Consider the following 17,917-nt stretch of genomic DNA (forward strand, 5'->3'; position numbering starts at 1 on the left):
ATTCATCAAGGACTGCATGGTGTAGCCAACAATGACTCACATTAAGGTGGAGTGGCTTAGCCAACACTGGCATTCTTCTCTTCCGTGCCCCCACAAGCTGGCTATAAAGATTAAGGTGCCAGCTGCTGGTATTCATTGAAGCAGTCATGGAAAGTGCCTGATGGCTATTGCATTTCCTGCAATATGGGCAAAAATTATACAAATATAAGAGAGTTTAACCCCTTAACGCACCATGACGTAACTGTACGTCATGGTGAGCAGTAAGTTCGCGCACCTTGACGTACAGTTACGTCAGTGCTTTGACAGTTAACCGCCGCGCGGCGCTACACCGCAGCGGCGGTTAACTGTGCAGGGTGTCAGCCCTGCTCTCCCCGTTGCCGATCAGCGGCCTGTCGCCGCTGATATCGGCAGTTAACCCCTTAATTGCGGCGCTCGATTTTGAACGCCACAATTAAGGTCTTTAGCGCCGATCGGCAGCCCCCATGTGAAATCACGGGGGCTGGCGATGGTACCCATGGCAACCGGACGCCAGACAATGGCTTCCGGGTTGCCATGTACAGAAGCCTATGAGGACCACCCCGAGGGTGGTCGTCGTAGGCTTCCTGTCAGTGTGACTGTCACGTCACAATGACAGTTGGAATGCATTACACTACGTGTGTAGTGTAATGTATTCCAGCAGCGATCAGAGCTGCAAGTCTAAGTGTCCCCTAGTGGGACAAGTGAAAAAAGTAAAAAAAAGAATAAAAATGTTTTAAAAAAAGTGTAAAAATAAAAGTTATAAGTGACATAAACAAGAACTGCTTTTTTTCCTATAATAAGTCTTTCATTATAGGAAAAAAAATGAACACGTAAAAAAAAAGTACACATATTTGGTATCACCGCGTTCGTAACGACCCCAACTATAAAACTATAATATTATTTTTCCCGCACAGTGAACGCCGCAAAAAAAATAAACGAAAAACAATGACAGAATCACTATTTTTTGGTCACCACCCCTCACAAAATATGTAATAAAAAGTGATCAAAAAGTCGCATGTACGCCAAAATAGTACCGATACAAACTACAACCCGTCCCGCAAAAAACAAGCCCTTACACAGCTTTTTTGACTGAAAAATAAAAAAGTTATGGCTCTCAGAATATGGTGACACAGAAAATACATTATTTTCTAAATAAGTTATTTTATTGCTCAAACGCTGCAAAACATAAAAAAACGTATATACATATGGTATCGCCGTAATCGTACCAACCCGCAGAATAAAGTATAATAGTCATTTATAGCCCAGGGTAAACGCCGTCAAAAAGAAATAAAAATCATTGTCAGAATTGATGGTTTTTGGTCACCTGGCTTGCCGAAAAATTGAATAAAAAGTGATCAACAAAATCGCATGTACCCCAAAATGGTACCAATGAAAATTACAGATTGTCCCGCAATAAGCCCTCACACGGCTCCGGTGGTGAAAAAATAAAAAAAGTTCCGGCTCCCAGATTATGGCGATGCAAAATGTGCAGAGTGTTCCAAAAGTGGATAAGATCGGGCACCATTTATCAGTGCGACACCGGCCACAGATCTGTGGATTATTATTTATTTACCCCATTATTATACCCTCTTATTATGCCCCTGATGTACTCTGCCCAGCCTACATGTGCCCCCACATTATAAACTGAAATACCAGAAAAACGCCAGAGCTACTACCAAGCAAAATATGCGCTCCAAAAGCCAAATGGCGTCCCTCCCTTCTGAGCCCTACAGCGTGCCCAAACAGCCGTTTATGTCCACCGATATGGCATCGTACCAAAAAATGGTACCAATAAAAACGACAGCTCGTCCCGCAAAAAATAAGCCCCCACACCGCTCTATTGACAGAAAAATAAAAAAGTAGTGGCTCTTGGAAAGCGGGGAGGAAAAACGAAAAAGCAAAACATGAATCAGTTCGTAAAGGGTTAATTACTTTCTAATGAAAAAACATTTATGACCACATGTGGGGTATTGCCGTACTCGGGAGAAATTGCTTTACAAACGTTGGGGTGCATTTTCTCCTTTATCCTTTGTGAAATTGAAAAAATTCAACATTTTAGTGGAAATAATGTTGATATTAATTTTCACGGCCTAATTCTAATAAATTCTGCAAAAGACGTGTGGGGCCTAAATGCTCACTATACCCCTAGATAGATTCCTTAAGTGGTGTAGTTTCCCAAATCGTGTTACTTTTGGGGGCCTTCCACTGTTTCGGTCTCTCAGGGGCTTTGCAAATTCGACATGACACCCAAAAACATTCCAGCTAAATTTGAGCTCCAAAAGCCAAATAGCGCTCCTTTCCTTCTAAGCCCCGGTGTGGGTCCAAACAGTAGTTTATTACCACATATGGGGTATTTACGTAATCAGGAGAAATTGTTTTACAAATGTTGGGGCGCTTTTTCTCCTTTATTCCTTGTAAAAATTAAAAATGGCTACCTTTTTTCAGAAAAAAAGTAGATTTTCATCTTCACATACTAATTCAAATAAATTTAGCAAAAAAACTGTGGGTTCAAAATGCTAACTATACCCATAGATAAATTCCTTGAGGGGTATAGTTTCCAAAATGGGGTCACTATTGGGGGGTTTCCACGGTTTTCTTCCCTCCAGTGCATTGCAAACGCGACACGGCACTGAAAACTATTCCAGCAAAATCAGAAATCCAAAATCCAAATGGTGCTCCTTCTCTTCTGAGGCCTGCTGTGGGTCCAAACAGCAATTTATTACCACATATGGGGTATTGCTATAATCGGAAGACATTGCTTTACATATGTTGGGGTGTTTTTTCTACTTTATTCCTTGTAAAAATTTAAGATTTCCTAATTTTTTCACAAAAAAAGTAGATTTTCACCTTCACATACTAATTCAAATAAATTTAGCAAAAAAACTGTGGGTTCAAAATGCTAACTATACCCATAGATAAATTCCTTGAGGGGTATAGTTTCCAAAATGGGGTCACTTTTGGGGTGTTTCCACTGTTTTGGCAGCACAAGGCCTCCTCACACCTGACATGGTACCTAAAATATATTCTAATAAAATAGAGGCCCAAAATCCACTAGGTGCTCCTTTGCTTCTGAGGCCTGTGTTTCAGTCCATGACCGCGCTAGGGCCACATGTGGGGTATTTCTAAAAACTGCAGAATCTGGGCAATAAATATTGAGTTGCATATCTTGTGTAAAACCTTCTGTGGTACAGAAAAAATTTATTACAAATGAATTTTTGAAGAAAAAAAATGAAATTTGTAAATTTCACCTCTACTTTGCTTTAATTCCTGTGAAACGCCTAAAGGGCTAAAATACTTTGTGAATGCTGTTTTGAATACTTTGATGGGTGCAGTTTTCAAAATGGGGTGATTTATGGTGACTTTCTAATATATAAGGCCCTCAAAGCCATTTCAGAACTGAACTGGTCCCTGAAAAAATAGCCTTTTGAAATTTTCTTGAAAATATGAGAAATTGCTGCTAAAGTTCTAAGCCTTGTAACGTCCTAGAAAAATAAAAGAATGTTCAAAAAACGACGCAAACATAAAGTAGACATATGGGAAATATAAACTAGTATGTATTTTGTGTGGTATTACTATCTGTTTTACAAGTAAATACATTAAAATTTAGAAAAATGCTAATTTTTGCTAATTTTCTCTAAATCTTGGCGTTTCTTACAAATAAATATTGAATTTAATGACAAAATTTTTTCAGTATCATAAAGTACAACATGTCACGAGAAAACAATCCCAGAATCGCTTGGATAGGTAAAAGCATTCTGGAGTTATTACCACATAAAGTGACACATGTCAGATTTGCAAAAATGGGGCTGGTCCTGAAGGCCAAAACAGGCTTAGACACTAAGGGGTTAAAGAGGCTCTGTCACCAGATTATCAAATTCCTATCTCCTATTGCATTTGATCGGCGCTGCAATGTAGAGAACAGTAACACTTTTTTTTTTAAGCGATCATTTTTGGCCAAGTTATGAGCAATTTTATATGTATGCAAATGAGCCTTTCTAATGGACAACTGGGCGTGTTTTCTCTTATTTCCAACTGGGCGTTTATTGTGTTTGTAACATCTGGGCGTGTTTACTTGTTTTACTAGCTGGGCGTTGTGAATAGAAGTGTTTGTCAGCATCATCCACTTCTATTCACAACGCCCAGCTAGTAAAACAAGTAAACACGCCCAGATGTTACAAACACAATAAACGCCCAGTTGGAAATAAGAGAAAACACACGCCCAGTTGTCCATTAGAAAGGCTCATTTGCATAAATATAAAATAGCTCATAACTTGGCCAAAAATGATCGTTTTTAAAAAAAAACAAAAAACGTTACTGTTATCTACATTGCAGCGCCGATCACATGCAATAGGATATAGGGATTTGATAATCTGGTGACAGAGCCTCTTTAACTACAAAGGAGAAGCTCGGATCCAAGTGGCAAGGAGGTTGCAGCACCATGTACAGTCACATGTTTAGGTCATGCCCAAATTAAAAGAACGGTTAGCAAATATGCCAATACATGCCACCTCTTTCAGGACACTCCATGTCTTTTATGTGAATAACAGACTCATTTTGAGTCAGAATAGACATTTTCAGGCCTTGGTTTATAAGTGCAACAGAGCCAAAAGTTTAAATTAGCACAAATGTGTGAGCCGGGAATAATATACCAGGGCTTTAACTTTGTATTGGAGATGTGGGTGGGAAATAAAGTTTATGTTTTTCATCGAAATATTCAGTTGGTAAACTGGACAATCAGGTACAATCACTGATTTTTGAAAAGTTACTAAACTATTTCCCTTGGATGTCTGCAATAAATTACTTCAATTAATGGACGATATGGGTCATAGTGAATGCAGCAAGATGCATGTAGCTACTAAATGAAATGTACACTACCGTTCAAAAGTTTAGGGTCACTTAGAAATTTCCTTATTTTTGAAAGAAAAGCACAGTTTTTTTCAATGAAGATAACATTAAATTAATCAGAAAAACACTCTATACATTGTTAATATGCTAAATGACTATTCTAGCTGCAAACGTCTGGTTTTTAATGCAATATCTACATAGGTGTATAGAGGCCCATTTCCAGCAACCATCACTCCAGTGTTCTAATGGTACATTGTATTTGCTAACTGTGTTAGAAGGCTAATGGATGATTAGAAAACACTTGAAAACCCTTGTGCAATTATGTTAGCACCGCTGTAAACAGTTTTGCTGTTTAGAGGAGCTATAAAACTGACCTTCCTTTGAGCTAGTTGAGAATCTGGAGCATTACATTTGTGGGTTCGATTAAACTCTCAAAATGGATAGAAAAAGAGAACATTCATGTGAAACTTGACAGTCTATTCTTGTTCTTAGAAATTAAGGCTATTCCATGTGAGAAATTGCCAAGAAACTGAAGATTTCCTACAACGGTGTGTACTACTCCCTTCAGAGGACAGCACACACAGGCTCTAACCAGAGTAGAAAGAGAAGTGGGAGGCTCCGCTGCACAACTGAGCAACAAGACAAGTACATTAGAGTCTCTAGTTTGAGAAATAGACGCCTCACAGGTCCTCAACTGGCAGCTTCATTAAATAGTACCCGCAAAACGCCAGTGTCAACGTCTACAGTGAAGAGGCGACTCCGGGATGCTGGCCTTCAGGGCAGACTGGCAAAGAAAAAGCCATATCTGAGACTGGCTAATAAAAGGAAAAGATTAATATGGGCAAAAGCACACAGACATTGGACAGAGGAAGATTGGAAAAAAGTGTTATGGACAGACGAATCGAAGTTTGAGGTGTTTGGATCACACAGAAGAACATTTGTGAGACGCAGAACAACTGAAAAGATACTGGAAGAGTGCCTGACGCCATCTGTCAAGCATGGTGGAGGTAATGTGATGGTCTGGGGTTGCTTTGGTGCTGGTAAAGTGGCAGATTTGTACAAGCTAAAAGGGATTTTGAATAAGGAAGGCTATCACTCCATTTTGCAACGCCATGCCATACCCTGTGGACAGTGCTTGATTGGAGCCAATTTCATCCTACAACAGGACAATGACCCAAAGCACAACTCCAAATTATGCAAGAACTATTTAGGGAAGAAGCCGGCAGCTGGTATTCTATCTGTAATGGAGTGGCCAGCGCAGTCACCAGATCTCAACCCCATAGAGCTGTTGTGGGAGCATCTTGACCGTATGGTACGCAAGAAGTGCCTATCAGGTCTTTATCAAGTCAATCCAACTTGCGGGAGGGGCTTCTGGAAGCATGGGGTGAAATTTCTTCCGATTACCTCAGCAAATTAACAGCTAGAATGCCAAAGGTCTGCAATGCTGTAATTGTTGCAAATGGAGCATTCTTTGACGAAAGCAAAGTTTGAAGGAGAAAATTATTATTTCAAATAAAAATCATTATTTCTAACCTTGTCAATGTCTTGACTATATTTTCTAGTCATTTTGCAACTCATTTGATAAATATAAGTGTGAGTTTTCAAGGAAAACACAAAATTGTCTGGGTGACCCCAAACTTTTGAACGATAGTGTACATTGAAATATTTTTAGCTAAATCTATAAGCAGACTAGCAAACATTTTAAGGGTTATACCTGCTCTTTAATTGTCCAGAAACTTGGCATGGATTCCAGCAGGGCCAAATCAGAGGCAGGGCACACGGGACACATGCTCTGGGGCCTGAACCACCTTGTGGAACTAGGAGCCTTTACCACCCCTTCCCTGATGGTCATTTGATGGCTTCATCCAACCCAAAAGTGGTGGAGGGTTGGCCACACGTGCACATTGCTATCCAATTTGAAGTCTAAGGGAGTCTCTGGCTTGACTGTCTCCAAAATTCCCATAGACATCAGTGGAGAGGGCCACAAGCATCTTCTATATTTGGCTGCGATAGAGGATTAGGTAGGGACCAAATTCTTTGCCCAGTTGTTTCTATTTACCTTAAAGGGTTATTCCCAAGTTGAGTCATATTTTTTGTAGAATGCATCCCAAATTAAATCTCAATCTATTGTTGTTAAAAAATAAAAAATAAATTCCTTCCCTAATTACCTTTTTTTCCAATTTGATAGCACAGCTAGTGCTGGTTATCTTTTATAAAAGGGGGCATGATCGGCCCGATGTCAATCAAGCCGCTCTGCACTGTGCGTCCTCCCGACGGTACTAGATAATGTAGTTCTAGCAGCATTGGGAGAACGATCGTCTCAACCAGGCATGGTAAGCATGGTTGAGACAACCACCCCCCCCCCCAATTCCCTAGATAGTTTTATAGGAACACCTTGAATTTCAACTCCCCTATGCCACTCCTCACTGCAACCCCAGCCACCCTTCTCAGTATCCCACTTCCCCCTCCTCATAGGAAGCCCCTTCCACCCCCTCACGATAAGCTGCATCCCCCCCTCGCGGCAATACTTACCCCCCCACCTGTGACAGCTCTAGTCGCTGCACCACCCCTCTCTATCAGCTCCTTACACCCCCCTCTCTGCAACAATCCCCCCTCTTTGCAAGCCCCTGTCCCCCCCTTTGCAAACCAGTGTTCCCCCCTTGCGGCACCAACACCACCACCCCCCCATCAAGGAAAACACCCGCCCCAACTCACGTCTACTATGCAGTACCTGGAGCTGACCCCTGATGCATTCACACGAGAGGTGGCCGGGCCGGCATCTAATGCGCATGCGCTGATTTGCGTGTTCACGATAACACTGGCATCCTCTCCTAAGGTTGGAGAGGATGTCATTGTGCAAGTGCGGCCACCGCTAGACTTCAATGGGCGCGTAGGTGCGTAAAAAAATGCACCAATATAGGACAAGCAGTCAGTTTCACGCAAGGGACTCACTAACTAAGTGAGTTAGAGAGTGCTATGGATTTCAGTCTTGCTGTACAAATAGACCAGTATCAATTATAAAATAACTGTACAGGCTGTTATGGTAGTGGGGGTTATTAAATATGTCTATGCTATTTTACGTCTGAGGACTAAAGTTTACTTATTGTAAGTTTTTTTGTTTTGTTTTTTTACTATTGTTTTTTAACTATTTTTTTAATTTATATATATATATATATATATATATATATATATATATATACATCCCATAGGGGGAAACAGGTAGTTGTTAGGGCATACCTAATTATGCCTTGACAGGGAATATACCCACTGGTCACGAGAGAAAATATACTAATATGGTATTTTATTTTAGGGCTATATGCTTGTACATATTACACATCACATCCTTACATGTATCATCTCCTTACAAGCAGATTTCCATGCATTTTTTGTGTTACAGTGGAAAGTGTAATACTTTAGTAGAATATTTGTTCATGGTATCGAATGTTCACCTGAACAATTTCTAATTGTATTTACTGTGATGTTACGCTATTTTAAGGCCCATTTACACGGGTCAATAGATCAGCCGAACAAGCGTCCTTATCAAAGCCGATTATTGACCCATGTAAACACATGAAGCTTATGAAGCCTATAAAATCATCATCAGCAGCACATATCGCCATGTAAGCAGGGGATGTGCTGCCAACAATGATGCAAACTGATGGGGACCAAACGATCGTATTATTGATCCATTGTCCCCACACAGTAAAGTATCAGCCCCTGTAAAAGGGACTGTTAACGAGCACCCAGGGCCGGCCTTAGGGGTGTTCGACCTGTGGGAATGCACAGGGCGCTGCACCCTCCCAGCATGTAGGGGGCGCCACTGGGCTCTGCCTCTACTCCGTCCTCTGCTCTTAGTTACACACACAGAGTAAATAAGAGCCGAAGAGCAAGAAAAGAGGAGGAAGCTCCGCCCACAGCCTGTCCTGCAAGAAACCTGTGATCCTGTCAGCAAGGAGGTATGGTAAGTGTCTGTGTGTGTGTGTGTGTGTGTGTGTGTGTGTGTGTGTGTGTGTGTGTGTGTGTGTGTGCGTGTGTGCATATATATTCCAGTGTGTATGTGTGTGTATACAGTATGTGTCTTTGTGTTTGTTTGTTTGTTTGTTTGTTTGTATGTATGTGTATAAATTACAGTATATGTGTATATATATGTGTCTGCATGTGTTTGTCTCTTTGTAAAAGTGTGTGTTCAATATTAAAGTAGAACAGATAAAATAAAGATATCTGTGCTGCCCCTATATACCCTGCTGCCCCCTATATACCCTGCTGCCCTTAAGGAAAACACCATATTTTCATATGTAGTAATCTATAAAACTTGAACCAATTAATGGCAATTAATTAATGTAAATAATATTTTTAAAGTGTATCTCCAGTTTGTAAGGGCACTGTATGATACACACACACACACACACACACACACACACACACACACACACACACACACATATGCCTCTGTGTGTATTTATATGTGCCTGTGGATATAGTTATCATCTAGTACATTATCTGTACTCACTCTTTTATCAGCAGTGTTACATAGGACTGCAGGTAACATCTACTACATTATCTGTACTTAGAGAGTTATCACTGTGTTATCAGCTGTGTTACTTGGGACTGCTGGTAACATCTACTACATTATCTGCACTGTGTATATATGTGCCTGTGTCGCTTTGTTTGTGAATGTGTCTTTGTGCTTGTATATATGTGCCTTTTATGTATTTGTATATGTTCCTGTCTGTGTATTTATCTGCCAGTCTGTGTGTGTATGTGTGTTTGTACGTCTATGTATTTACCTGTATGTATGTATATATATTCCGGAATGTGTGTATGTATATTTGCCTGTATGCCTAAACATCTATCTTTATGTATGTACAGTATATATGTTCCAGTATGTGCGTGTCTATATATGTGGTTCATTTTTGGTTTGTGGAGGGGTGGCAATAGAGTGTCCCGCGCTGGCCGCCATCCAACCTAAGGCCGGCCCTGCGAGCACCAATCAACTTGTTATATCGTCATCGGCGCTCGGTATGGCAAAAGTCTGCCTGTGTAAACCAGCCTTTACTGTATCTGACAAAACGTTAATAAAAGCAATCTTACCTTTAACATGAATAATCGCAGCTCTAGATGAGGAGACCCCCTTAGAGTTGTGAGCTTCACATGAGAACACAGTAGTTTGATGGATTCCTGTGCATAAATAAATACAAAGTTATAGTGGTCAAAAACTGGTTCTATATACTAAATACCTGCGTTCTCTTCTTTATGTATAGGGTCTAAAGCAAACCATGGACATTGCATAGTCAGCTTTATTACAGCAGAAGATTGGAGTCTATTGGAGACATATGCCACTGTATAGCATACGTCACCGGCGTTCATTTAATGAATAGGTCATGGGCTTTTCATAATAAATTTTCATGATGTATCCGGTAAACGAAAAACAAAACATAATAGTCTATGGGTTACAGATGTGTTAAAAGGATGCCTAACAGTGGTATCTGACACCCATAGGCTAATATGGGATCTGTTTAATGGATAACCCATGAAAAGTTTAATGAAAGTTCATGACGTATACGATTATCGGATACCATTATATCATATGGGTGACAGATGCCACATTTAAGCATTCACCACATCCTACGTTTCACTTTTTACTACGGGAGCTCTTCAAGCGTTGGCAAATAAAAGTGATGAGATAGGGCCTTAGGGGAGTTCTTTCTCCTCTTCTGAAAATGCTTTATGAACATGACCATCAGGATTGTATGGATCTATAATACAGCACCCACGACTATGCCATTTATGACGTCTGAATGAGGCAGATTGTATAAGGTTTCTAGATCCAGCAATCGTCTCTATATCAGTGATGTGTGCAGGTGAAAAGGAGTGTCTGCCTATGACCAGGTGTCCAGTCCTCTACCTGGGGGGATTTTAATGTGCCTCTTAAGGCACAGGAAACAGCGAATAGTGCCCCCTCTGTATATGGTTCATATTTTTATTTCTTTTTTTTAAATTCTTTATTTATTTATTTTTCAAAAGATATTATTACATGTACAAGTCTACCTTATCGGAGGACCTATCCAGTACAGCGAATTGATAACAACAACATAGACATAGAAATAAACATAAGGAATAAAATTTAATCAAATTAAATAAAAAATGGAAATAAAAAATATATAAATAAAAATAAATGAAAATAAAAGTAAAATAAAACAATAAAACATTTCATAAAACAATTCATGATACGTCATATATAATAAGTACATAAATATATATTCATTCAGATACTAGATTTCAAATCATCAACTTAGGTAAGCCCTGAAAACCTCTATGCAGAAGAAACCCCATCCAAAGAGTTGAATAATTGCAGAGAAATATATATATTATAATTATAATGATACTGAGGACCCTCTGCTCCCTCATTAATTTTATAAAGTTTGGGATGAACACCACTGAAAGAGAGTTCAGGTAAACAAGAAGCCAAAGAGATGATAGATAACCTGTGTTGGGCCCTAAGTAGAGGGAACTGTATATGGTTCATATTGACAAAAGATGACACTATTGAGAATACCCCATCAGCCTTTATTTAAATCACTGCTATATGCATTATATAACTGCGGCCTATAATACAACACTTACAAGGGTCTGCAAATAATCTAGGATTTTCACCATAAAAAATATTTATTCAGCAGCAGTAATCACCAGCGCACACAAACAACCTGAACAATATATTCTGAGCAATTGAGTTAATGTCCATTGTCCTGTTTGCTAAACAGAGCAGAACAATGGATTATATCCAAATTCTACCATTGTGTGCTAGCCTGAACTTGGCACCCGCACATTTACAATTCAATGTTAAACAAGTCTAAGCTAACATTTTGTGGAACAAGACACAAAATCAAGTCTCAAGCTAACAGATGAATGAACCAAAACCACTAATATAAAATATGATAAGATATAGACTGGCTGAGATCACGGAGACAAGTAATGGGTCAAGGCTACAACATGTATTATTCCCCTTCTATTTCCATTTTATGAAGTATTCATTAGATTCATATTCAATGTATTATTTATATCAACATCATTGAGAGAGATTTTCCACAAAATACCTTTATGGCTTATCAACTTGATATGCCATAAAAGCCAGATTGGTGGCAGTTTAGCTCAGAGGGGACTGCCTAAACTAAACACAGACAGAGAGACAAGAATTTAGTCATCTGCTGACTGTTGATTGCGATAGTGCTGTGACTTTCTGCTGGGAGAGGGGAGAGAGCTGCCGTTAATCACAGTTTGTACACAGAGCTGTTCATAGGGCTGCTACAGAGAACACACATTACTGAAAAGGCAAAAATAAAAACCCAATACATTTGCATGGAGTTTAGACTAATTGACGTGACCATTACACACGCACACAGGTATTGTGTCTGCACAGTTTTTGTTTTTACAAAACCTTTATGAAGCATAAGATCAGGACAATGCAGGGATTTAGGGTATGGCCGGCAGGTCTCTGAATCAGAAGGGTTAGTGCAGAGCTCTGTGCTTTCCCCCAACTTTATGCCTGAAAATGTCACCTACATTCAGGGTTTCACATAACTAATCTACCCCCCTGCTCCTACTTGCCACCCCAGCATACTTCCCGTCAAAACTCGACTGTGCTCTGTTCCAGGCCGCCTTTCAAGCTATTCAAAAGTAGACTTCCTGTCTACTACTTCCCTATTCTAGTCTAGTCTTCCTCAATCTGCCTTCAGCTTCAGGCCCAGGCTACAGTCTGCTTATCCCCCCCCCCCACTCTCCCTGGGTATTACTTGAACTGCTTACTGGACTTGCACTGTTCCCAATGGACTCTAAGACCCAGATGTGGTCTTCTTGATTTAAACCTGTGTCAACACCATATAATATGTTTGATTTTTGCCAACAGTTTCCTTCCAATTGGTGTAAATATGGTAATTGCATTGTTCCTGGGCTAATGGAAGCTTAGGTCACGGACTCCTTATATACATATTTTAAGTGGGTGCCATACGAATACCCAACTTTTCCGTGCCCTCCTGCTTGGTGATCTACTTATTAGGGTAATCACAGGTGGACACAGGCAGCAAAGGGCCCTTGAGCAGGAACAGAATATGGGCCTCTTGGTCTCCAATAGATCATCATAGAGAACCCTCTTATGTGTCCGGAGCAATCCACCAAAAACTGTCAGTCTTGAAATCCATTAGCTCAGGCCCTTACATACAAACAAATAAACTGTAAGCTTTTACAGGTGGCAACGGTCCCCCTTATCTTGCACATATGGTATGTCTACCCCTCTGGGTAATTGTACACGGATGAACATAATTGTATTCTCTACATATCCGATTTCTCTGCATATGTACTAATATACTGCGTTTTCTACTTCTGTATGCTTAAAAAATATTAGTAATAACATTAAAAGAAAGATTCAGTCACATTTAATCATCATATTACTACTACTACTTCTATAAGCATTATTACTTTTTTTTATTTTGGGTTGAGATGCTAAAGTGTTTTTTCTGCATGTGACAGAGCAGTTGTATCTGTAGTGTAAGAAAGGGCAGGGTGGCATTGACGGGATAAATAGAGCAGAATAAGCTGCAACAAGAACAAAAAAGTAAATTTTCAGGTTTTATATGCTCCATTACCTCCCTGGAAAAGGTGTCCCCAATGTATTACTAGCTCCACCGTTTACGGGTCTCCATTACTTGGAAAACGCCAAACGAATGCTAACTCACTAAATACATACTAACTAAGCCACGTATAGTGACAGATCACTATACGTGGCTTAGTTAGTATGTATTTAGTGAGTTAGTTTTGTGCAGAAAGGAGACAAAAACATGGGTAAAACTGGTTTAATATGACAGGTCTTGCGAAACCGTTTCACAACAAAAAATCTCCCAGTTATGTGAAGAACACTTGGTGAATGCAGGTTGCCTCAGTACTCTGCAAAGTGTATAGCTCTCCATGACTAATGACATGATATTGGTATTGATGAGTCAGTCCTATAAATTTTTAACATTTATATTATTTTATATATTCCGATTGATCGCTGGGTTTTTAAAGGCAACTGTCAGTAGCAAAACATCTTAAAGATATACACGACAATCTGTGCTTCTAGAAGCTTTCGAAGTGAATGAAGAATATTTCAGCCCAAAAATTATCATACCTTAAAGTATTGTATATCAATCTTGGAGACAGCTACTGATTTGCTGGCTGCCGCTGCAAGGGAGGTCTAATATAACATGCAGCGATTGAAATGAATGTCTAACCATGTATTATATGGTTGCTAATGCAAGAGCCACTGTTTCTTAGTGGCTCTCCACTACGGCTACTAGAGGGTGGTCTTGAGCAGTGGACCTCCCCTCATTGACATACATATGCCAATAAGGCATATGGACAGGGGTTGTCTTTAACAAACCGGTAGCCGCATTCCTAAGGGTATGTTCACACGCTTAACAAAAAACAGCTGAAAATACGGAGAAAATAAGGGCAACTTGAGTTTTTTGCAACAATGCAGCTTTTTTTTAGGCACAACCCACCATGTAGGGTTTTGCATTCAGGTGAACGGAACTTGGAGCAGCAGCACTCCTTCATTCTAAGGTTCGGTGGGGGTCCCGTGAGCCAGATTCCCACGATCAGTAAGTGATAGCATATCCTAGAAATATGCCATCGCTTAGGCTTCTTTCACACTAGCGTTAGTATATGTTTACCTCTCTTGCGTCAGAGGAAGAGAGTATCGAAAGATTAAACGGAAAGCAACAGATTCCGTTGGAATTACCATTGATTTCAATGGTAATTCTTTTGTTTCAGTTGCTTTCTGTTTGTCTCAGTTCACTAGGTTTGCGGGGTTTTTTTCACGGAAGCAAAATTGCAGTCTGCAGAACTTTTGATTCTGTAAAAAAAAAAAAAAAAGGAAAACTAGCGAACGGAGACAAACGGAAAGCAACTGAAGCAAAAGAATTACCATTGAAATAGTAATTCTAACCGAACCGTTGCTTTCCGTTTAATCTTTCGATCCTCTCTTCCTCTAACAGAAGAGAGCTAAAAGTATACTAATGCTAGTGTGAACTTACCCTTACTATAGTGGGTAAAAACACATTTAACGGTCAGGCATTAAAGCTCATGGGCCCATTACTAACTCCAAATACCATGATGCCCTTGATTTATGTTGAAAAACATTTGAAGAGCTGTAAGTGACCAAAGGGCTGTGTGCAACCTTTGTAAAAGATACATCTTGTAAGTAGTATAATGACTTAATTTTGTAACTCCCAATACTGTACAAAAAAACAAAGGAGATGGTAGATTTTTAGCAAAATATCAAATCCTAACGCATGACACTAAACCTTATAGTCATTGCAACTTGTCAGCCTCAACCCAAAAATTTCCCTCCAAATTCAATTTGATATTGACACATTTGGAATGGAAAACCAAATTTGTAGTGATAAACAACAAGATATTAGTCTTACAACAAAAGCTAGATTTAAACGACCGAGTGAAAGCTCGAAAGTGAAAAACTGCAATTTTTCATGTCCGAGTTGCATCCGTTTTCACGGATCCCTCAGAGACTTGAGTCTATCAAGGGATCCATAGAAAGTCTATGAGCCCGTAGTCCGCTACATCGGCTTTCTGGAGAAAGCACAACAGAAAACAAGCAGCTGAGCGCTCACACGAGCACTTCTGCTGCTTCGTTTTAGCGATTGGTGGGGATCTCAGTGCTCGGACACCCACCAATCAAAACTTCTGAAATGTCAGAAGTTTGTTAAAAATGTAGTTACCCTTTAAAAACCCAAAAGGAACTTACCTGGTACTGATAGAACTGAAGGGGAGCTTTCTGGTTTCCTTTGTAAAGGGGAATCGCCCATACACCATATAATAGTCAGGGGCTCTGGTGGTCCTACTGCAGCACAAGAAATATTAAAAGAGGTGTTTCTTAACACAGCCATGTCCTTTGGCTCCATGGTGAAATATGGGACACCTAGGTATTGGAAATAAAAAAAAATCTAAATCAAATAGGAGAATCACCAGTCATTGAGGATTTTCTTCGGTTAGAAAATCAAACATTTTATTTAGCCATTCCTTATTAAAAAAGGATGTCTCATGAAGGAAACATTTCAAATAAATGGCCGTCCATCTAATAGGTGGACGCGCTGGGTCTGCCAGAGCCCCTCTTACATTCTGACACATGGAGGGCCTCAGACATCCATATGCCCAAACAGGGGTTGTCATCCTAAAACAACCCCTTTAATGTTGGGTTATAGTAAATTTGTACAACAACCAATATGGCTATCAAATAGCTCTCAGAGTGGTTGCCATTCAGCTTTTCCAGGCTGCTGACTGGCACATTTGTTTAGCTACTCATTGATACAGTCTCCAGCCCAGAATCTCTGCAAAACAAGAAAACTCTAGGAAAGCTGGCTGATAGGAGTTGCAGTAGAGGCCCATATTGGTTGTCAATAGTCTTTCCCCAAAAAAAAGTTATATCTGTTATACTCTAATGTAACCTGGATTTGCGCACCAATCGTGAAATCTGATGCGAAGCTGCTATTATTTTAATATGAAAAAATTTCTGTATCAAAGTATTACAATTGTGATAACAATATTATAAATCGGCCTTCCTAGTGGGTAATATAGTCTCTCAAATAAGCTACCGACTGCAAATCACATGCTTAGTAAACTCATGGAGAGAGAAGTATGCCATGTCTTCATTATCCATTATGTCCTACACAATGAGAAAATGTGCTTACAGCAGCAATAACCCCAAGTCACTGTCTCTAAGGTGGATATGGTGTCGCTAAGTATTTACACACTTGCCCCAGCTTCTGCGATCTGGAGTATAGGGTTAAAGAAAAGGACTATAAGACTGTCTGTTGTGTGGGTGGAAGAAAGATGAATGGAGCCGGCGGGAGAGAGGTGAAATAAATGGAGGAAGATGATGATAACACTTGGTGAGGGACTGCAGTGTTTCTGTAGGCGATTCAGCTGATTGATAGGACTGGGCTTTAGAGATGGCATGCATTGTTGTGAGTTGTAGTTGTTTGAAAGGTTATAGGAAGGTTTATAAATTTAAAAGAAATCCCTAGATGTAGATCTGACTCATAGCGCAAACGACAGCATAAAAGATGTGCACAGGATCATTTTCCAAAAGGCTCTCTTACTGAATCTATAGAAATTCCAGTGTGTAAAACTCTGCGATTCTATGTCGTCAGCTCAGAACCCACCGTAAATATCGATCTTTGCTGGAAAAGCATTTTCCGGCAAAGCCATCCATAGATATATGGTAATTGTCAATTTACACCAATGACAAGTGTAATGAGGTCAACAGAGCAATAGAGGTGGGGGTTGAAAGTTACAACTAGATGTCTACGGTGCCACGAGGGGGAATTTGGAATCATATGCTGGAATCCAACATGGACAGTTTAGCATTTATCTCACCACATTATGTCGCTAGCAGATACTGATAAAAGTTGCATCATCTACCAAGAACAATTGTTATCACTACGGGCAACTTAAAGAGAACCTTTCACCTGCCAATACATGTGCAGCATGTAATAGTCAGGGCGTCACAAACACTATCTCACTTGAAATAATTTTTCTAACTTCCTCCGTTATTTACATTTAGGTGCCGTTATATTTGGCGCCCGATATGTAAATAAGCCCCTGAACTGTCAATGGGGCGTTTCTATGTAACTAAAAGGCAAGGGGGTGTTATACTCTTCGCTATGACACTGTCCAATCAACTACGGACCGTGTCAGGTCGGCTTGCGCTGTGTTCCCTCCCACGAGAACACACACAGACTGAGAGAGCGCTCTCTGCAGAACCACCAGCCTGTGTGTGTTCTCGCAGGAGGGAACACAGCGCAAGCCGCCCTGACACTGTCCGTAGTTGATTGGACAGTGTCATAGCGAAGGGTATAACGCCCCCTTGCCTTTTAGTGACATAGAAACGCCCCATTGACAGTTCAGGGGCTTATTTACATATTGGGCGCCAAATATAACGGCACCGATATGTAAATAACGGAGGACGATAGGATTTTTTTTTAACGTGAGACAGGGTTGTGAA

The 17,917-nt window shown here is 40.1% G+C and overlaps 1 protein-coding gene across 1 annotated transcript in view; it reads right to left on the bottom strand.

Moving 5' to 3' along the window:
• TYRO3 (TYRO3 protein tyrosine kinase) overlaps positions 1–17,917 on the bottom strand; it is a 156,139-nt gene that overhangs the window by 83,085 nt on the left and 55,137 nt on the right. The window contains exons 4-5 of the mRNA XM_075844875.1: positions 15,659–15,832; positions 9,955–10,041 (exon numbers count right to left, since the gene is read on the bottom strand). Coding sequence (XP_075700990.1) covers positions 9,955–10,041; positions 15,659–15,832 — 261 coding nt within the window. The remainder of the gene's footprint in view (positions 1–9,954; positions 10,042–15,658; positions 15,833–17,917) is intronic.

This window comes from Rhinoderma darwinii, chromosome 12 (assembly GCF_050947455.1).
Source record: "Rhinoderma darwinii isolate aRhiDar2 chromosome 12, aRhiDar2.hap1, whole genome shotgun sequence".
Classification (NCBI taxonomy): Eukaryota; Metazoa; Chordata; class Amphibia; order Anura; family Rhinodermatidae; genus Rhinoderma; species Rhinoderma darwinii.